The sequence below is a fragment of the Pleurodeles waltl genome, chromosome 10 (assembly GCF_031143425.1).
Source record: "Pleurodeles waltl isolate 20211129_DDA chromosome 10, aPleWal1.hap1.20221129, whole genome shotgun sequence".
Lineage (NCBI taxonomy): Eukaryota > Metazoa > Chordata > Amphibia > Caudata > Salamandridae > Pleurodeles > Pleurodeles waltl.
In genome coordinates, this window is record NC_090449.1 from 317,338,718 (window position 1) to 317,361,996 (window position 23,279).

Below are 23,279 nucleotides of genomic sequence, written 5' to 3' on the forward strand. Positions count from 1 at the left end.
GGGCTTGGTACATACCAAAAGGCATTTTTATGGTGGCAAACGGCAGATTTGCAGAAAAATCCTTGGTACATCTGACCCTACATTTTTAAATTAGCATTTGAGAAAGCAGTATGTATTGTACCGTTTGTAACGCCCTTACCACCTCCGTGGAGGTTGCCCAAGCACCCATCCGAACGGATAGCAGGCTATACCCCGATGTGTCACATTAGGCAGACACATTCCTGCCTTCCTACAAAATCTTAAAAGTATACTGGCACAGAGCACGTATTTATACACGAGAGAGAAGAAACGAACACACATCTTACAGAATAAGGGGTTGGGTAGGGAGCTGTCTGGTAGATGTAATTGAGAAAAGGCACACACAGTACCTAGATGCCATGCATTTAAACATTGACACCTTCAAATAGAGTGAACTGTGCTACCAGACACATCACAAATGAAGAACTCCAAGTGCCACCACCGAAAAAGCAGAGAATACTAGGCAAGAGTGGAAATGCCATTTTTATCTATCGTCAGTTTGCTATGTACAAAATTGCTTCAGACAATTTTTATATGGTTCTTTATTCGAAATACATATATCGTACAGGCTTGTGGCCTGCAAAAAACAAGCAACCAAATATACCGGCAGTTGGGGAAAAACATGTCACAAACAATTCTGTTTGATGCTTCTAGACACAGTCTTTGAGACGTTTCTGACATATACATGCATTTGTAATTGGAAAAGGTGGGGCATACATTCCAAGCGCACGCTAACGTGTGTCTTTCTAATTATTTACAAACCTACTGTGACCCTCCTCATGTAATTGGGGGGAGTGTGCCCCAAAAGAGGGCCAGACAGCGTGTACCAAGGCGCCTCACAGGATGAAGAGATCTGGAGGCTTGGGTTGGCATAAACTCAGCACAAGCAGCAATTTAACATTAGAGGGCACCATTTGCACTGGCTACATAGGGAAGACCTAGGTCCGCTGCACAGGGCCACGTAAGTGTTGCTGTTCATTCACGCATCAACACAAGTCTAGTGAATATCTCTGTACTTCAATTGTTTTCAAAGTCCTTAATATGACCCACAAAAAATACCACCATTTCCTCTAAATGCATTTAATCCACACAAGAACCTGACATGCCCAACCAAGATAACCCGGCATGCCAATGTGACTTACAGCAATCTGCTCTGTATACATTACCTTTCCCGCGTCTTCTCTTGATATGTAGGACCTGTTTATGAGTCTCACCTTGAGTAGAAGTCCGCAGGGCTCCTCCTCGAGATGTCAGGATGGAGAATAAGACCCCCTCGCACCCAGTTGCGCCACTGGTGTCCATCCTCCGATGCTATGATGTTTCTAGATCTCAGGGACTTGGTCAGACCAATTATAAGCTGGAGCAGACTTATTACAAGCAGTACTCTTCAAAATGTGGCATAAGATGCTGATGTTGGTGCTTGGCATTTATCAGACATACAATTGTAATTCTGATCGCTGTGCAAACAGTGGTTTCATCTTATCATGATAGGAGCTGTCCAGCGTGCTCATGGTTAGTTCTGAAATTGATCAATAACGTTTTCCTATGATGGATGTTGTCACCTTAGATAACACTTGCACAGTGTACTGCTCCAGTTGCTTTGAGTGGTTTCTTACTGTATTGCCTAATAGCTTGCCTTCTTGCTTTCACTCGGTTCGTGATTGGGTCGATGTTGCCTCTATCGCCTGTCAACTCTATTGATGGATGTCTGCTGTTACTGTGGTGCCTGAAGTTGTTTTTCCTTGAGAAAGTAAATAACGGTTTAAAACATTACTTCGAAAAAATCCAGGTCTCGTAAATAATTAATAATATCTTTTATTTGTGTCAAACTAACAGTTACCCGTGTTTTCAAGTTGAGATTTCAAAGAGGGGAGGTGAATTCGAGTTTGCCAATATTTGAATTTTGACTCTCAAGACGCACTCAGCTTTTATCTGCCGGTGCTCAGCCCACTGAGCTACCTCACCGGGTACTTGAAAAAAGGCAGACTCACTCTTATGAATGAAGTTTGCAGGAGTCGTTAAATCTGCAGGGGTATCACTAAAAATGGACCTCTGAAATTATGGTAAAAACATCGTTCATAGAGGCGCCAATCAAAGTAAGCAGACAGCATTTTAGAGCCTTGACCTTTTTTAAAAATGTATTTTAAACTGAAACGTTTTTGGTCTAACACCCATGGGGGCATATTTATGAGAGACTTGCGCTGCTGTTGTATCACCTTTAGTGATGCAGGGTGGCACAAACCTCCCAACCATATCTATGAGCTCACGCAAAGCACTCTGCGTTGCTTTGAATGGCCTCAATTGCTGCGTTGCCTTACTCTGTGCAGGGAGGCGTTCCATGGGCATTGCAGTGGTTTTTCCCACACAACACCCATGGATTTTGATGCATCCCCAGATTTACAAGAGCCTGTAAACCTGGGGATGCACCAAAACCATACACCTCCCCAGAGGAGGCTCGACAATGAGAAATATCATTATTTCTCCTCGTTTTTCCCTCTTTCTATGTGTGCTCCATGGTGTAAGGGTGCCTACATTGGCGCCAGGCTGCCGAAATAACACCAGCGCAGGGTGAAAGCACAGGAATGTGCCAAATGCCATAGATAGGGTGCATTCCAGCCGTTTCGCTTTGACGCAGGGCAGCACAGCAGGGTGACTTGCTTCACTGGCCTGCACCAAATCACCATAAATTTGGGCCTTAAATCATGTCATGAAAATGTGCACTAGTGTTTCTTCACAGTTTGATACAATATTATATTACTATTTGAAAGGTTGCACTCTTGTCCCTGGTCATTGAGCTTTTAATGTTGCCGCCTTAATTCTGAACGAAAAGTTAGAAAAACTACTGTTTTGAAGCTGGCCTGACTGGCAAGAGACAGATGGCCCTTCTGTGTTTTCGAATGTAGGGATGGTTGGCTGCTGTTCTCCGCGCTAGACTGCTGCGGGTGAAAGCATATGATCTCAAACAGTTTGCTGTCCCTAGGGAAGCTTTTTTGATGCTTTTTACCTATACGTCTAGTATCAGGTACTGCGTGGCTCACATCCTTGCTCAATTACAACCATGGGTTTTAGGTGGGTGGGATTTCCCAGTGCTTAAATACTCTTTCAATAGTGGTGAAACAAATTGGCCTTGAAGGTGCAAGCTGAGATTCTGCTTCTGATTTTAGGTATGGCTTAACTTCTGAGCCATGCCACCTTCCTCCTTGTGCAAGGTGGTCCCTATTTCCTTTGTCTCTACCTAAATGGATCTAACAAAACCAAAATCTTGACTTCAGATACTTATGTACAACTGGATTCAGAGTGCTCTTCTGTAAACGGGTGGTCTGATATTCTTACATTGTTGGCTTCTACACCGTCTGGCCACCATTGTAAATATTTCGATGGCTGAGCCAACGGGGGGCATCTCTTTCGGGAAACCTGACAGTGTGCCTGACTCAAAATAGAGCAGGAAAACTGACAGATTGATGGCCAGGGACTGCACCATGTTTGTAACAGAGTGCCCTGACCATCAAACTATAAATAAAAGATATCCTGTATGTTGTATTATAAGTGCATTGTAACCATTGAAACTTGTAATATGGCTCACAGGATATCCGTCACATTTGTGATGAAGTAACCCCTTGGCCAAGCTTTAAATGAACCCCTTGATCTTCAAATTCTGTACGACCCTTTAATTTCATCTGGTGCTATCTTACACTGCAAATATGTCTCGTTGTTGGATGTGTAGTTATTATATTTCATAAAACTGACAAGTCCCCTGGATGACAATTCGTGTTTCCAATTATGCTGCACGTCCCCTCCCCCTGATCCCTCATCCGCACCGCTTTAAATTGTTCATTACCAATTTGGTGCACTAACGACGTGCTCCTCTGTTTGTCTCGCCTGCAGTTTCAGGGAAACGCAGCTCTTTTTGAAGCTGTTGAGATGCAGGACTTGGACCGAGTGCAGGAGCTGTTGAAACAATACAGTGTGGAGGAGCTGGACCTGAACACCCCGAACAGCGAGGGCCTGCTGCCTTTGGACATTGCCATCATGACCAACAATGCGCCCATTGCCAGGACACTTCTGCAGTCTGGTGCCAAGGAAAGTCCACACTGTGAGTTTGCGGGTTTAATGTTTTTACCTCTTGAGCGCTGCCATTTCGCCAGACAATTAAGGAAAGAACTCAGTGTGGCAGGACATGCATCTATTTTAGCTCTAGCATAAGCTAAGGCTTTTTGATTTTACTAAACGTGTATTATGTAATATACTTAGTATACTTAGACTTTTACTCTGCCCCCATTATCAATTGGTCTGTGGTGCCATTCACATTTTGTTCCTTTCACTACTGCATAGAGCACGGGGCACTTGCTCAGCCTACTGCAGCCATGAGCCAGTTTCACTGAGTGAGCCCATCCTGCCGTTTCACAAGAAGATCGACACTCAAAGTAGTTCCTTTTAGTGCCTGGGGCTACTATTGCAATTTTGGCTTGTTAAGACCAAAGAAAGACCTAGGAAGCTTTTTTTAAATATTGGCAAGTGCCCTGCAGCCACCGCTGTGCAATAATATTTTACAAAAGCCATGACTAAACAAAACAAACGCTGGCAAAGCCAAAAGGCTGGCCACCAACTCGAGGCCTACTGGCTTTCCATTGCTTGGGTTGTAAGCCCCTGCCTCAGTTCATAAGTTCAATTTTGGTGTGAAATTGTATTGACTTCCAAGTTGCAACCAGAATTGCAAAGCTAATATAAAGAAAACATACCCTAAATCAGTCAAACGTCTGTCACCATCATTGTCTGATTAGAAGCCCCCTGTTCCTTTCCAATGTTAAAAAGGTAATGTATTTTCTAAAAGAAATAGCCCTAGTTTACAATGAATCACTCTCCACTTTTATTGAAGAATATTTTAATTTGTGCTAATATGGCAAAACGTTATACCCAAATTGGTAACAATATACTATTTGCACATATGAGACTATTTCTCTTGTATATTTGATTGTGTTAGATCAAATAATAATAATAATTAGAATAATAATAATAACAATAATAACAACAACAACATTGGATCAAGTAGTACTGCACATAAAATATGTAGAATATAGATCACCACAATGTTTGTGTAAAGGACATAGTAATTTCGAATCACTTAGGGAACTTTAACACACATTGCTGATTTCAAGTCAACTGGGGTAGCCTGGTACAATTTAACAATTTATTTGCTTTCGTTTTGGATTCTGTAGTGAGTCTTCCATCTTCCTCATATCTGGCTGCATTTTGGGGGCATCTTCTGCTGACACACTGTGTATTCGGTCAATATATTGCAGTTTACATTCTGCCATTAGTCTTCAATTGATGGTAGTGAAGAGCAGCCTCACAGTCAATCAATCAGCATTTGTATAGCAAAGTACTGTCACCCCTAGGGTATCTGGGTGCTCAGGGTGCTGTGCCTCCATCGAAAAGCAAAGTTTTGGAGTTTCTTTCTGAAGTTTGCCAGGGAGGGTGCTTTTCAGAGGTGGAGGGACAGGTCATTTCAGGTCTTGGCTATAGTGTAGGAGAAGGACGGCCCGCTGCTATGAAGGCAGGTGGTGGGTGGGTGAGGGCGGGTGAACTGGAGCACAGGTGTTTTGAGGGCAGATGGAAGTTCAGTCGATGGTTGATGTAGGACGGTCCTTGATCGTGTAGGGCTTTGTATGCATGTGTGAGAATCTTGAACTGACATCTCTTCTGGATGGGGGGCCAGCAGAAGTTTCTGAGGTGGGGAATGATGTGTATCAAATTGAGGAGGTCCAAGATAAGTCTGCTGTAGTGTCTTGTATAGTCTGGAGTCTTCTGAGGAGCCTGGTGAAGATTTGGAAGTAGACGTCATTGCCGTAGACGAGGCAGCTGATGATGAGGGCCTATGTGACGGTCTTCCTGGTGTTGATTTGGATCCATCTAAAGATTCTGCAGAGCATGAGAAGGGTGAGGAAGCAGGAGGCACTGACTGCACTGGCGTGTCATGTCATAGTCAGCTGGATGTCGGGAATGATGCCTAGGTTGTGTGCATGGTCTGTTGGTGGGGGTGTTGGTCCGAGTAATGGTGGCCACCAGCTGTGGTCCCATATGGAGGCGTTTTTCCCAAAAATCAGTACTTCTGTTTTGTTGGAGTTGAGTTTGATGCAGTTATCTCTCATCATTTGGCTACATTGGTCATAGGATTGAGGAAGGTGGTTTTGGCATTGGCGGGGTCCTCGGTGAGTGAGAGGTTTAATTACGTGTCATCTGCGTAGAAGATCATGTTGAGTCTGTGGGATCTGAAGACATCTGTGAGGGGGGGTCATGTAGATGTTGAACAAGGTTTAGCTGAGAGCTGACCCTTTAATTATGCTGCAGATGTTGTCCTTGGCTACGGAGGTGAAGTGAGGGAGTTTGAGGCTCTGTGTGCATCCTGTCAGGAAGGAGTCATCCACTTGAGGGCATTTTCCTACACACCGATGTTGTAGAGTCTGTTGATGAAGGTGTGGTGGGAGACAGTGTTAAAAGCGGCAGAGGGGTCTAGGAGGAACAGGGCCACAGTTTCCCAGTGGTAGAGGAGAGTTCTGATGTCATCTGTGGCAGAAATCAGGGCGGTCTCCGTTCTGTGGTTGGCCTGGAATCCTGATTGTGAAGCGTTGAGAAGGTGTTCTGTTCCAGGAATTTGGTGAGCTGCTGGTTGATGGCTTTCTCAAGAATTTTGGCTGGGTAGTGGATCAGGGAAATCGTAAGGTAATTTTTGAGGTCGCTGGGGTCAGCAGAGGGCATTTTTAGGAGGGGTCTGACCTCTCTGTGTTTCCAACTGTCCGGGAAGGTTGCTGTGGAGATGAAGGTGTTAAGGATGCTGGTGAGTTCCGTGCTGATTGGGTTGGTTATGAGATTGAAGAGATGGTGCGAGCAGGGGTCAGTGGATGCTCTGGAGTGGATAGATGACATGATGGCTGTGGTGGTCTGAGTGGTGAGTGTAGACAAGGTGGTGATCATTCGGTTGGTGTTCGCTGGTTGGTTCAGGTTGTAGAGGCTGAGAGTGTTGGGTTGTGGGTTAAGATTGCTGTGGAAGTGGTCCAAGAGGGTGTTGCAGAGTTCTTGGCAGGGGTAGATAGTGTGCTCTGTGGCAGTCGGGTTGGAGAAGTCCTTGACTATTGTGCCCATTGGCTTATCATGACAATATGTGGGCTGTAAGAGGAGTACCTGGGCATGTGGGACACGTGGAACCATATGGTTGACCCCCCCACCCCAGATACTGGGTCCTCAACCTTGGTTGTAGAATGCTCCATTGGAGTCATTACTGCTGCCTCCCCTTTCCCAGTCTGTCTCCAACTTAACCCCCTTCCTTTGCATCTGCCGAACCATTGTAAACTAAGAGCATAAGAGCATGTGCCTAGCTTTGAAATGTCATGCACCTGAATAGTGCTAGAAAATTCTTTTGTATTCAGCTGTTCAGACTCAGTCCAAAGGAGCAACACTTGAATAAGGGGATAGCCCAAGCGGCCAACTTGAATGAAGACGACAGGCTGCATGCCCATGCCCTGCATACTCTGCCCTTCCCGCACAAGGAGCCAGGACCTAACCACAGCAACAGATTGGACAGAGGTTTTCTGGCTTCAAATTCACAACTTGAGAGTAACAGTTGCCCTGGTACTTGGTTGCCATTTAGCTATGGCAGCACTAGATGGAAATGCAGGTTGTAATAATTGGCACTCTGACCAAAATGTGTTTTAATCTGAGTGGCCAGTTGGTTGGAACCTACTTCTGACTGTACTGGATGTAAGTTGACTCTCTTGACTTATGCGGTGTCTATGTATCACTCGGAAGAGCTCTGTAGCCTGTACAGCAGACGTCTGGGATGAGGCAGAAACTTCAGCTCTCTTCAGGGGGGTAAGTAATATACCCTAGAACTAATGAAATACACAGCTGCTGCAGTACAAAGAAGAGTCAAGAGTGACGTGTGTGAAAAAACCTGCCTTGAATTAGGCGAGTGATTCTGAACATTTTCTTCAGGAGCTTGAGGAAGTCAAGAATAGAATTGAAAGGACCCAAGGCCAAAGCGGGAGAAAGTAACTTGTGGCATGGGAGTTTAAGGAGATGGCAACGGGACCAAACTATGTTACAGTACACATAGAGAACCCTCTTCAAAATATATTATGGGAGTTTGGGGTGTAATCTTATCTGAAGAGCCAGGCAACATCCCACAGTCCCCAGTTTCTAATAGTTTTATACACGTCGACCCAAATCTTGTCAACAACGCCCTGTTGTACCACTCAGCCAAAATGCCTTGCTAAGCAGCTTAGTAATATAGGAGGAAATAGGACAGAAAGATATCCCACTGTTACTTTGTTTTTGGTGGCAGTCTATTTGGGAGCCTAGGTTTCTTTCAATTCTAAACCAATCTGGAAGCTTCGTTATATTGCTTTATGAGACAATCTTAGTCTTCTCTGATTGGTAAGGCTCGGAGTCAGTGCAGGACTATTGCTAAAATATCCATAACGGCTGTACTCATCCTAACAACGGTGACAAAAAATATCGCACCATTTTTATAGGCCCCCTTCTCAGAGGTACACGCAACTGAGGATGGTTTTGTTAACACACATGTTATCAGACATTAACTATACCATTACATATTATCCCAATCACAAATGAAAAATATTGGTCTAAAACTTATTGTGATACAGTGTCATAGTCCAGCAAAAAGATTTCCATTTCATTTAATTCCTAATTTTCCCAAAATCTTTTTTAGGTTCGGAGTTATTGAACAACATTCTTGGTGTTGATTGTAGACAGCAATATTTTACACAGTCCCATCCAAGCTCCAATGTTGACAATAGTGCTCGACGAATACATTTCATCCCTTTCGTCAGATGTGCCTGGGACTTCCTCAAGTCTGTGAATAGGATTATATTCTTTTACATTGATGCTAACTAAGAAAACAACATTTAATCAGTGTTTTTGGATGCCGTGCAGTTAGGATAATGGCAAACATGTGGCACTGCGCTCTGTGAACAGATGGAAAATAACTTTTTATTGGTATTTTAATATGACAGTGATGTATACAGGTGAACAGAGTGGTGTACCAAATTGTGGTAGTTGTCTGACAGACCAATGAAGAGAAATCGTTTTTGTACTGCAAGACCATCTCACAATGATCAGTAACTGGCTTTCCCTTTGTATCATCAGAAATTGATATTGTACTGAGAGAGGAAAGAAAAATCACTGCTCGGTATTTGAGACCATAATGAAATAATCTATCAGAGAATCAGGGTTGCTCTTCGTACACCTTGGTAAAACCGCTTACCCTGATAAAATGAATGCGTCGGATCTCTGTCCAGAGATAGAAGATAATTTTAGTCTTTGATGAGGTTTTTAAAGTTTTGTTATATTAGCATTCTATATATTAGACCCGTCGTCCTTGGTATTGTATTCCCCCAAACCTTTTGTAGTCACCCCTCCGCTTTTCTGGATTTCGTTTTTGTTGGCATCAGGAATCTTCTCACTTGACCATTGCTAATCAGTGCTAACATGCTTGTGTCCTCTCCCTAAAACATTGACCTCCACCCAGTTGGCATCTTTAATTTACTTATATGTCTCTGTTATATGGTACTTCATATACCCAGGGCCTGTGAATTAAATGCTACTAGTGTGCCTGCAATACTGACAGTGCCACCCACCTAAGTAGCCATTTAAATTTGTCTCAGGCTGGCCACTGCTTTCTATCTGTGCAGTTTAGACTGCCATTTCAACCTGGCAAAATAAACCCTTGCAGGCCCAAACCTTTATTTTTGATACCTGTAAGTCACCCCTGGGGTAGGCCCTAAACAACCTGTAGGACAGAGTGCAGTGTATTTAAAAGGCTGGACATGTACTTTTGACTTTTACGTGTCCTGGAAGTAAAAACAAAGGGGCAGTTGTATCAAAGGATTTTGTCCAAGCTGTGTCTATGGGAAAATGTGTTCATACATATGGACCAAAAACTCTTAAATTTGTATTTTACTACTGCAAGGCCTACATCTCTCTTTAGATAATCTTGGGTTACCTTATTACATTTAATAAGTGATGAAGTTGAATTGGGAGGAGGAAGTAAAGTTGAGTATGGTCTCTAAAGAACTGTAAGAATTGTAAGTTAGAACTCTCTTTAATGTTAAAGTTGGAGTTTAAGTCACAATTCTAAAAAATAAAACAGTTAGTCAGGAAGCGTATACTCCCAGAAGCCTAGCCACATCTCGAGGGTGGACTGCTTGGTCTGTACAGCAGAGGAAGAGTTCTGCCATCTTAAAAGGTGGCAAAATAGAGGGCTCTGGGTAGAAAAGATGCTACAATCCACCGGATTTCCCCAGCAAGAGGGAACCCTTTGTGAGCTAAAGGCAAGACCAGGCTCCCTTGGACCAGTTGCATTAGTTCCCTGCCCACCACAGGTAAAAAGCACCTACCGGATCTGAAGAAGCACTTACCATCAGGCCCTCCGAGGGATCATCCAAAGACTGGTGGTCCAGTGCATTGTGGGGAGTGTAGTCGAGCTCCCTGCCAAGTTTCAGGCAACTACCATTTTACAATGGACCTCCAGAAGGGGAGATAGCTTCTCCTCCACCTTACGATTGGCAAGGCTTGTTGGTGGCCAGTCCATTCTTCACCACCTTACCACGACACTGCAGCTTGAGGGCACATCTCATCACCTTCATCTGACGCTACCTGTGGCTCTGTTGCCAAGTTTTGCATTTGCTTCCTCACCCACACTGTCACAGCGGTAAAACCAGCAAACGCAGCTCCCGTTCAGCACCAAAGTTAGATGAGCACACCTCTGCACCCAAAACTTCCAAGCTAGGTGGAGTTATTATGCCTGGCGAATCCTGGTCAAGGGGCCCACTCAAACTTACCCCTAGTGGGCTCCCACAGACCCAACCAGTAAGTGACCGAGTGTCATAAGTACCATTTTCCAGCACCCACAGCTCCCGTGTTCAGCACCAAAGACAGCCAGGACACCGCTGCACCAGGGACCCACAAGTCAGGTAAAATTGGTGACCCGTACAGCCTTAACTATCAGTGGGTTCCTCTGGACTTACACTGCAAGTGGGCGACTGTCGCTAGTGATTTTTCCCATCGACCGCAATGGTAAAGTTTGACAGCTTGTAAATGTAGTGATTTTATTTTCACTCTAAATCCATAACTCAAGTTATACATATCTGATTTACTTTGCTTTGGTGTCTAAATTTATATACACATCAGCATTCTTTTAAAAATTGGTGTCGGATTTCGTTTGAGTTGTGTCAAATACTTATCCTCCATGTTGGTGCCCTGAAATAGTTAACACATGTTCCTTTAGTAAAGGCTGACTGCTCTTTGCTACACTACCAGGACTGAGATGCGGATTTATTATTGTGAATCCATGAGCCATCTTTGGGGTATTGTGAAGCCTAACCAGCATCACTCCGTAATAATGCACTTTTCCACAGTCATCAACTGACAAGGTATATCATGTGGCTATAATTCTAGGGACTGTATCACTGTTTTGAGCTTTTGAACAATATCTGGGCTTCACTGAACCTCTTTACATTACCATGTACTCTAAAACAAGACTGTGAAGGGTTACCTGTCAGCTCACTTTGAACATGGAACAGTACGGGCCAGGTCACCTAGTAACAGCGCATGCACTGTCATCAGTGCAAGGAGTATTGTTTACTGTAAGGAGGCTGGAGTTGGCCATGGCTTCCATTTCTTGGCATAATTGTCACTCTTCTTTGCTGCTTCCTAATTGGCCAGAGTGTGCTGGGCGTTACTCCCTTTCCTTTCTGTGGAACATGGACTAAATGCAGATTGATTCATCTTAATTAGCATCCGTCTGCTGCTCATGCTGCGATTGAGGTTCTATTTCTTCTTTTCATTCCACCCCTTCTCTGTGTTGCTTCTTCCCCTCCCACACCCCTTAACGTTTGAGAGTCGTCCTAGAGCTCCTCAGTTTTTAACTCCGCAAAATCTTTGCTTTAAAGCTCCAACAGTCTGTTTTATTCAACTCGTGTCACAACAAGGTTATGTTACTCACTAGCTTACTCTATCATTATTGAGTACTGAACATATCTGCTACTTCAGTTTGAAAAAGGCTTTTAACATTTGTTGTTCCACAATGCTGCCCATCTCCTTTATCCTCAACTGTACAGTGTATATTGCAGCTTCAGCCTCTAGGACTTCCCGGTCTAATACACATTTATTTATTTATAAACAAACCAGTTCTCAAGAAGTGCTTTCCATACTAACAAGCTTGTTCATCAGAACAAAGGCATTAGATGTTCATAAAAGATCGTACATCCAAATAATTGATAACACATTGGATTATAATTGCATTTATATATAACAAGGCTTTGAAGCACTAGAGCGAATTTGGCAACTTTCAAATAACACACAATGCCAATCCACTTCTCATCAAACAGTGCCACTTCACTCGACTCCACAACACATTTCCACTCTACTGCATGTGTGCTGCAGGCCACACAATTCGACTCCAAGTCACACAATTCCACTGCACTCCACACAATTCCACTTCACTGCATACAATTCCACACCACTCAACGCCTGACAGTTCCACTCCACCCCACCCACACAATTCCACTTCACTGAATTCCACTCCACCACATACAATATCACTTCATACTACTCATTTCCACTCCACTCCATACCACACAATCTCACTCCCCGCCACACAATTCCACTCCACTTCACACCACACAATTCCACTACACTCACAATCCCATCCACGCCACACAGCCTCATGCCACACAATTTAATGCCACACAATTCCATGCCTCTCCACTCAATGCACAAAATCCCACCCCATGCCACACAATTCCACCCCCTCTCCACATAACTGCAATAGATGCCACACAGTTCCTCTCTACTCCACTCCTTTAAATGCCATCTAAATCAACTCCACTCTATGCCACCCAATTGTATGCCACACAATTCCACTCTACTCCACGCCACACAATTTCACTCTATTCCACACCACACATTTCCACTCCATGTCACACACTTCCACTGCATGCCACAGAGTTTCACACCACATAATTCCACACCACTTGACCCCACAGCACACAATTCCATGCTTCAGAGTTCCACTCCACAACACACAGTTCCACTCTGCTGTAATCCACTCTATGCCACACCCTTCCACTCCACACAATTCCACTCCACACCACACAATTCAACTCCTCTCCAATCCGTGCCATGCAATTCCACCCCACTACATGCCACGCAATTCTGCTCCACCCCAAGCCATTCAATTCCACTCCACACCACACAATTCTACTCCCCCTTCAATGCTACATAATTCCAATCCCCACTCAAGATCATACAATTTCACTCCATGCCACACAATTCCACACCACACAATTCAACTTTACTACACCCTACACAATTCCACTTCATGCCACTCCAATCAATTACACTCCACTTCTCATAGTTTCACTCCATGCCTCACAATTCCACTCCATTCCACAAAGCCACACAGTTCAATTTCACTAAACGGCATTCAATTCCACTTCACGCCACAGAATTCCTTCTATACAATTCCACTTCACTACACTCCAGGCAATTCTATTCTAATTTACACAATTCCAATCCACACTGCACAATCCCACGTCACCCCATGCCACACAATTCCACTCTCCTCCAAACCACATAATTCTGCTCCATGCCACACAATTCCACACCACACAGTCCCTCTCCACTCCATGCAATTCCACTCTACTCTCCTCCATGTCACACACTATTCTTCTCCATGTCACACAATTCCATTCCATTCTTTTCCAAACAATTCCACTTCACTCCATACAGTTCCACTGTATGCCACACAATTTCACTCCAGCCACACAGTTCCCCTACACGCCACACAATTATACATCACTCAGTTCCACACAATTCCAGTCCATGCCACAAAATTTCACTCGCCCCCACACAGATCCACCCCCCATGCCACCCAACTCCACTCCTCTCCACAGAACAAAGCCACTCCAAGCCATACAATGCAACTCCACATGCCTGACAATTCCATGCCACTCCACGCCACACAATTCTACTCCATTCCGTACCACACAACTCCACTCCTCTCTGCTACACTCCAACGAATTCCACAACACTCTACTCCACCACATGCCACAAAATGTCCCTCCACACCACGCAATGCCACTCCACACCACAGAATTCCACACCACACTATTCCACACCACACAATTCTGTGCCACTTCACTCCACTCCACACAATTCCATGCCACACAATTCAACTCCACTGTACACAATTGCACTCCACCCCATGCCAAACAATTCCTGCTCACTTCTCACCACACAATTCCACTCCATACAACTCCTTTCCGCTGAACTCCATGCCACATAATTCCACCCCACTCCATGCCATATAATTCATTGCACTTCATGCCACACCATTCCACTCCACACCACACAATTCGATGCCACACAATATTGTACCACACAATTCAACCTCACACCACACAATTCCACCTTCCCCACACAAATACATGCAATAGTATTTCACTCCACCCCATGCAACACAATTCCTCTCCACTCAACACAATTCCACTCCACTGTACTCCACACAATTCCACAATTTCATACAACTCAGTTCCATTGTATGCCACACAATGTCACTCTGCACCACACAACACAATTCCACTGATCACAATTCCAGTCTGCATCACACAATTCCACTCAACTCCAATCCATGACATCTAATTCCACTCCACTCTAGTTCAGTGCCACACAATTCCAACCACACCATCAATTGCACTCCACTCTATTGCACTCCACACCATACAATTTTTCTCCACTCCGTGTAACTTAATTTCACTCTACTCCATGTCACATAGTTCCAATTCACATGACAGTGTTTCTCTCCACTACATGCCACACAATTTCACTCCACTGAACACAGTTCCACAATACTATATGCCACACAACCCAACGCCACACAATTCCATGTTCTGCACTCCACACAACTCCACTCCATGTCACTCCACTCATATACACTTCACTCCACATAGTTCCACTCAAAGCCTCACAATTCCACTCCACACCATTCCACTTCACTAAACGCCATTCAATCAACTTCACACCACATAAATCCACGCCACACAATTCCACTCCACTGGACTCCAAACAATTCCATGCCATATCACACAATTCTACTCCACACCACACAATTCCACTCCACACAATTCCACACCTCCCTTTGCGATGCAATTCCACTTTACTGCATACCACAAAGTCCCACTCCAAGCCACACAATTCCTCACCACACAGATCTACTCCACTCCACGTAAATCTACTCACCTCCACTCTCCTCAACATCACACAGTTCTACTCCATGCCACACAATTCCACTCCAATTTTCTTTTCTAACAATTCCACTCCACTCCATACAGTTCCACTGCATGTCACTCAATTTCACTCCAGAAACACAATTCCACTCCACCCCACACAATTCCATTACTCTCAATGCCACACAATTCCACTCCATGCCACACAATCCCACTCCAAACCACACAATGCCACGTCACACCACCCGATTTCACGTAACACAATTCTACACCACACACATCCATGCAATTCTACTCCATGCCACACAACCCATACCACACAATTCCATTCTAGTCCATGCCACATATTTTCACATCACACCACTCAACACAATTCCACCACATGCCACAAAATTCTACTCAACTCCTCACAGTTCCACCCCACTCCATGCAAGACAATTCCACTCATCTCCATACTACATAGGCACTCCATGCCACAACATGCCACTTTACACCACACCTCAGAGTTCCAAGCCATGCAATTCCATGCCACTCCACTCCGCACCACACAATTGTATTCCATTCTACTTCATGTAATTCCACACCACACAACTTCACTGCTCTCTAGTCCATGCCAAAGAATTCCACTCCAGTCCATGCCACACAATGTCACTCCACAGCACACAGTGCCACTTGACTCCATACCACACAAATCCACACCACACAATTCCATGCCAAACTACTCCAATCCATACAACGCCATGCCACACATTTTCACTTCACTCCAGGCTGTATATTTTCACTCCACTCTATGTCAAACAATTCCTCTTCACTCCGCACCACACAATTTCACTCCACACAGCTCCTTTCCACTGAACTCCATGCCACACAATTCCACTCCACTCCATGCCAAATAAGTCACTGCATTCCATGGCACACACTACCACACCACAGAATGTCATGCCACACAGTTATTTGCCACACAATTCAACCACACACCATGGAGTTCCACTTTACCCCACACAAAACCATGCCACACAACTGCACTCCAAACCACACAATTCCCATCCACTCAACACAATTTCAATTTCACAACACAATTTCACATTACACAATTCTATGCCTTCTCCACTCCATGACACACAATTTCAATCTGCTCTTTGCCACACAATTCCACTCCACACCACACAATTCCAGTCCACACCACAAAAATCCACTCCACTCCCCTCCATGCCATCTAATTCCATTTCCCTCCACGCCAAACAATTCTACACCAGGTAATTCCAACCACTCCATATAATTCCTCTCCACTCCACACTATTTCACTCAACTCCACATCACACAATTCCACTCTGCTCCACATCACATAATTCTTATCCACAGGACATTGTTCCATGCCACAAACTTCACACAATTCACATGATTCCACTCTACTCCACACAATTTCACTCCACTCCATGCCACACAATTCCACTCCACACCACAAATTTCAATGCCACACAATTCCAATTCACACCACTCATCGCCAAACAATGCCACTCCACTCTACACAATTTCACCCCCTCCACTCCATTCCCCTCCACTCCACACAATTACACCCCGTGTCACAGAGCTCTACTCCACTTCAAGCCACAAAATTTGACTCCACTGCACACAATTCCACTCCACTCCATACCACCCAATTCCACTCCACGCCACCCAATTTCACTCTACTCCACAGAACACAGTTTCCCTCTACTCCACACAGTTGTACTCCACCCTGCACAGCCCCACTCCACTTCACAATACATAGTTGCACTACACTTCACATGAAACAATGCCACTCCACACTATGCAGTGCCTTTCCACTCCACACAGTGCCAGTCCACTCCATGTCACACAGTGCCACACCACTCCACACCACAAAATTCCACTCTATTCCAATCAATATCAATTGACACTATGCCACTCCACTCCTTGCCGGACAATGCCACTCCACTCCTCCCAGTCCCACTCCACTCTATGCCACACAATGCCTCTTCACACCACACAGTTCACGCAACACAATTCCATGCCACTCCATTCCATGACACAAAATTCCACTCCATGGCACACTTCCACTGCACTCCAATCCACACCACACAATTCTACTCCACGCCACAAAATTCCACTCCACTCAATTTCACATTAACACCACACAGTTCCACTTCTCGCCACACTATCCTACTCCACGATGTTCCATGCCACTCTACCACACCAGATACCATACTTCTCCATTTCACGCTGCACAATTACACCCACACCACTCCATGCCTGACAGTTCCAATCCACTCTATTCCATTCCCCAATGCCGCATGATTCCACTCCCTCCACACAATTTCACTCCACTCTATGTCACACAATTCCACTACATGCTACAAAATTCCATGCCACACAATTCAACTTTTTCTCCATGCCACATAATTCCATTCCACTGCACTCCATTCTACTGCACCCCACACAATTCTACTCCACACCACACAGTCCCACTCTACTCCAAGCCACACAATTCCACTCCACTCCATACCACACAATTCACCTATATGCCACCAAAAACCACTCTACTCCACAAAATTCCCCTCCATACCACACAATTTCCCTGCACTTCACACGGTTTCACTCTGTGGCACTCCGTGCCACACAATTGCACTGCACTGCACATTACATGTTTCCGCTTCATTGCACGGCACACAATGCCACTCCACACAGCACAATGCTTTTCCGCTTCACACAGTGCCATTCGACTCAACACCACAAAATGCCACTCCACTTAATGCTACTCCTCTTCACACCACACAATGCCACTCTGCTCCACTCCACTCAGTGCCACCTAATGCCCCTCCACTCCACACCCATACAGTACCACTTCATTCCTCCCAATCCGACTCCACTCCTCTTAACACCACATAACGCCTGTCCAACCTGTGCTACACAAAGCCTCTCTATGCCCCACAGTACTATTCCGTTCCATACCAAACAATGCTACTCCTCACCACACAGTGTCACGCCACTCCACTCTGCACCATACAATGCCACCCCACTCCTCTCCACACATTGCCACTGTATGCCAGACACTGCCATTCCACTCAATGAAACACAATCCACTCCATGCTACACAAAGCCACTCCATGTCACACAATGCCACTTCACTCCATGTCCCACAATGCCACTCCACTCCGTGAATGGCACCCAACACCACCCCACTCTACCCCACTCCATTCCACTCCAACAAAGCCAATAGATTTTACATAGGCCAAATATATTGCCTTTTTCAATTCTTGTTCTTACTTCCAAAAGAAAGAGGGCTATGTTAAACATGTTCAGAGTAAACTAGTGCATGGGAAAAGTAAATAATTCCCAGTTGGTATCTAAACTAGTTCATGACCAAGTGAAAATGCACGTTATTATACTGAAGAGGGATTCTCTTTTGAGAATGCCACTCCACTCCATACCACACAATGCCAGTTGACTTCACTCCACACCACATGGTGCCATTTCACTCCTGTCCACATAATGCAACTCCATTCCACTCAATACCACTCAGCTTCACTTCATGCCACCCTATGCCACTCCACACTACACAATGCCTCTCCCCTCCACTAAATGCCATTTCATGTCACATAATGCCATTCCATGCCACACAATGCCTCTCCACTCCATGCCTCTCAATGCCACTCCACTCCACACCACACAATGTAACTCAACTCCATGCCTCACAGATCACTTCTCGCAGTGACACTCCACACCATTCCACTCCACTCCACACAGTTCCATGCCACACAATTCCACTCCACACAATTTCACTCCACTCAGTGCCACACAATTCCACTACACACTATTGAATTCCATGCCACATAGTTTTAATCCTCTCATGCCACATAATTCCATTTCACCCCATTCCACTGCACTTCTCACAATTCCACTTCACAGCATTCAGTTCCACTCCAGGTCAACAGTTTCACTCCAATCCATACCACACAGTTCACCTATATGCCACCAAAATCCACTCTACTCAACAAAATTCAACTCCACACTACACAATGCCTCTCCCCTTCACTAAATGCCATTTCATGTCACATACTGCCATTCCATGCCACACAATGCCTCTCCACTCCATGCCTCTCAATGCCACTCCACTCCATACCACACAATGTAACTCAACTCCATGCCTCACAGATCACTCCTCGCAGTGACACTCCACACCATTCCACTCCACACAGTTCCATGCCACACAATTCCACTCCACACAATTTCACTCCACTCAGTGCCACACAATTCCACTACACACTATTGAATTCCATGCCACATAGTTTTACTCCTCTCCATGCCACATAATTCCATTTCACCCCATTCCACTGCACTTCTCACAATTCCACTCCACAGCATACAGTTCCACTCCAGGTCAACAGTTTCACTCCAATCCATACCACACAATTCACCTATATGCCACCAAAATCCACTCTACTCAACAAAATTCAACTCCACACCACACAATATCCCTGCACTCCATGCAGTTTCACTCCACTGTACTCCATACAATCCCACTCCACATTACATGGTTCCACTTCACTCCCTGCACAATGCCTTTCCACTCCACATAATGCCATTCCACCACATACCACAAATTGCCACTCCACTCTATGTCACTCCACACCACACAATGCCACCCAATGCCTCTCCACTCCTCACTCACACAGTGCCACTTCACTCTTCCCAATCAAACTCCACTCCTCTTGACACCACACCATGCCTCTCCACTCCATGCTACACTAAGCCATCCTACGTGACACAAGAAAAGTAATTAATTCCTAGATGGTGTCTATGCTAGTTCCTGACCAAGTGAAAATACATGTTATTATACTGAAGTGTGATTCTCTTTTGAGAATGCCACTCCACACCTCACAATACCATTTGACTTCACAGCACACCACACAGTGCCATTTTACTCCAGTCCACATAATGCAGCTTCACTCCACTCAATGATACTCAACTCCACTTCACTTTATGCCATCCTATGCCACTCCACTCCACACAGTGACTCTCCACTCCACCCCATGCTTCACAATGCCACTCCACACCATACTATGTCACTCCAATCCATGCCCCACAGTTCACTCCTCACAATTCCACTCCACTCCACACCATCCCACTCCACGCCACACAATTCAATGTCACACAATTGTACCCTTCACCACACAGTTCCACATCACACAATTCCACTCTACTTCACACCATACAGCTCCTTGGCTGCTCCACTATACACAATTCCACTCCACTGCACACCGCACAATCCCACTCCATGCCACACAACTCCATGCCACAAAATTCCAGTCCACTCAACATAATTCTACTCCACTATATACAATTCCACTCTGCTGCACACCACACAACGCCATGCCACAGAATTCCAATCCACTTCACACAATCCCACTCCACATCACACAATTCAACTCCACTCCATGCCACACAATTCCGCCCCACCCCACAAAATTCCACTACATGACATACAATGCCATTCCACTCTGCACAATTACATGCCTCTCCACCCCACACTATTCCACTCCACACAGCTCCACCCTACTCCACACCACACAACATAATTCCACTCCACTTCATTCCACCCAATTCCACAACACATCACATAATTACACTCCATTCTACACAGTTCCACTCCACACACCACCACACAATTCCACTCCACTGCATATCACTCCATCCAACACAATTCTACTCCAAGTCACACAATGCCACTCCATTCCATGCTACACAATGCTAGTCTTTACCACACAACGCCACACCAATCCATACCACACAATCCACTCCAGGACATACAATGTGAGTCCACTCTATGCCACACAATGCCACTTCATGCAATGCCATGCCATGCCTCTCCGCCCCACTCCACTCAATTCTACTGCAACAAAGCCAATAGATGTCACATAGGCTTTTCCAATGTTTGTTCTCACTTGCAAGTCAAAGAGGGCGATGTTAAACATGTTTGGAGTAAACTAATTCATAGGGAAATTAATTAATTTCCTGACATTAACTAAACTAGTTTCTGGTCAAGTGATACTACTGGTTATTATACTGAAGGGTGATTCTCTTTTGAAAATATCATGGGAAAAGGAAATTATCCACCCACTTGTTTGAAGATAAGATCCTGTCAGAAGATAACCCCAGGTTCATGTTTTATTGTTATTGCCCAAATACATTAAAGGTGCATGAGAGGAGATGAGGGAATCCTGGGGGAAAGCGTGATATATTACCTCTACAAGTAGTCAATAGGCACCATGAATAACAGTGAGTCCTGGGAAGTAATAGTATTGCCTCTAACCCTTTTAGGTTAATGAATATGTTTTGTTTCTGCCTGCTAAGAACTCATTACTCTGACTTCTTGCCATTGATGTAATAAATAGGGGGCAGACATCACCCACTTCCAGAGGCATGTTTCGTCATCAGGTTGTTCCATATGGCTTCCGGGGTTATAGCATTCAGGCTCCTCGTTGAGCTCTTAAAAACGTCTTATGTATCTCTTTGTTCTTGTGCCTCAAATCTAGTGGAGAACATTTCTACGCCATCCGGCTCTTTTATATACTCTCTATCCATCACTGACTTGGTCTGACGTTTTCGTAGGGTCTACAAAAATTAAAACGTGTAGCTGATGGTGTGTCTATTTGATTCCATATTAGTATCTTTTCACAACATAATAAAAATCCCAGGATTGTATTACAAGTCCATTGTGTAAACAAGTTTCTGCCTTTGTTGATTCACCTATGTGTCACTGGAATAAATCAGGACAAGCTCTCATCTAAATTCATCCTCCGCTTACCAACCCTTCCTTTGAGCATGTGTAGTGTAACAAAAAAAATGTAAGTTATACATTCTCTTCAGTGTGATCAGTACATGGGAGCCTATGCCTTTCTACCAGTCTTGTGATTTGTAGTAAGGTAAACAGACAGGTATTAGGAGTGTTCCAGTGTTTGCTCCTAGGATTGGATTTCTTCATCACAAAGTATTTCCTAGAATGGTGTCCATTTTCTCATTTTCCAACACTATATATTTTTTTACTATGTACATAGTCGTGAGTCAGATATTGTGAAATCAAGGGCTCCGCTTAGTGTACTACTCTTGTATACAGCATAAGAGACCATGCAAACCTCTCACCAGTGTCACTGCACATCATGCAAAGGGGAAGTATTCCTGTCCTCACCGCATATATGCTCCGATTACATCCTTTGATGACGGCAGCACGTGATGTGTTCACCCTTTTAGGGATAATTCACCTTTGATTAGTAAAATGTACGTTAGTGTTCTAAATATCTGATTAAAACATCCCTTGTTCGTTTGGGAAAGGAACCCCTTCCTTCAGTAGTCCCCGAGCACCTTCCTCTTTCCTGCATATTGCTAGGACGTCAGGTCCCTGTCACAAGTTACATTGTGGCCAACTACATTATGAGTCTACGTATTTCATAGTGACGTATGACATGTCAGGTGGTGTGATGTTGTGTTAAAATACCCTGAAAGCCGGTATATTTTCCTCCTTATGGAATTAGTGTTTCCTAACTATGGTGATGTTTGCAGCCCCGTTTTCTACGTAGTTTGGCTATCAGTTACAATTTTGAAACCCAAGAAATACAAATCTTTTCTTCACCTAGGTTTATTGGTTAATTAAGCAGGGGGTTGAGAGGGCTACTTTCATTGTTGCTGTTTGGGTTCCTTGTGCATAATTCATGATATATTTAGGAGCCTTTTTCAACACTGTGCTGTCTAGAAGGGCAAGCTAGAGAAACCATGGATGCCGCCCCATGCGGCTTTCTGAAATGGCACGTCACAAAACCATGAGGAAACGTGAGTACCTGCCACTGTGATCTCTAGAAGGAATAGGTACAGAAACCATTGGGTTGGGGTGTCCCTGCGTTATGCTCTCTGGAAGGGAAAAGCACTGAAAATGCCGGGAGTGGC

The 23,279-nt window shown here is 44.6% G+C and overlaps 1 protein-coding gene across 4 annotated transcripts in view; it reads left to right on the plus strand.

Moving 5' to 3' along the window:
* The window catches only part of LOC138261506 (ankyrin repeat and fibronectin type-III domain-containing protein 1-like), a 1,513,685-nt gene that overhangs the window by 1,206,471 nt on the left and 283,935 nt on the right, over nt 1–23,279 (plus strand). For all 4 annotated transcript variants that reach the window (XM_069210501.1, XM_069210504.1, XM_069210503.1 and 1 more), the window contains one exon: nt 3,904–4,111. In XM_069210501.1, the coding sequence (XP_069066602.1) occupies nt 3,904–4,111 (208 nt within the window). The remainder of the gene's footprint in view (nt 1–3,903; nt 4,112–23,279) is intronic.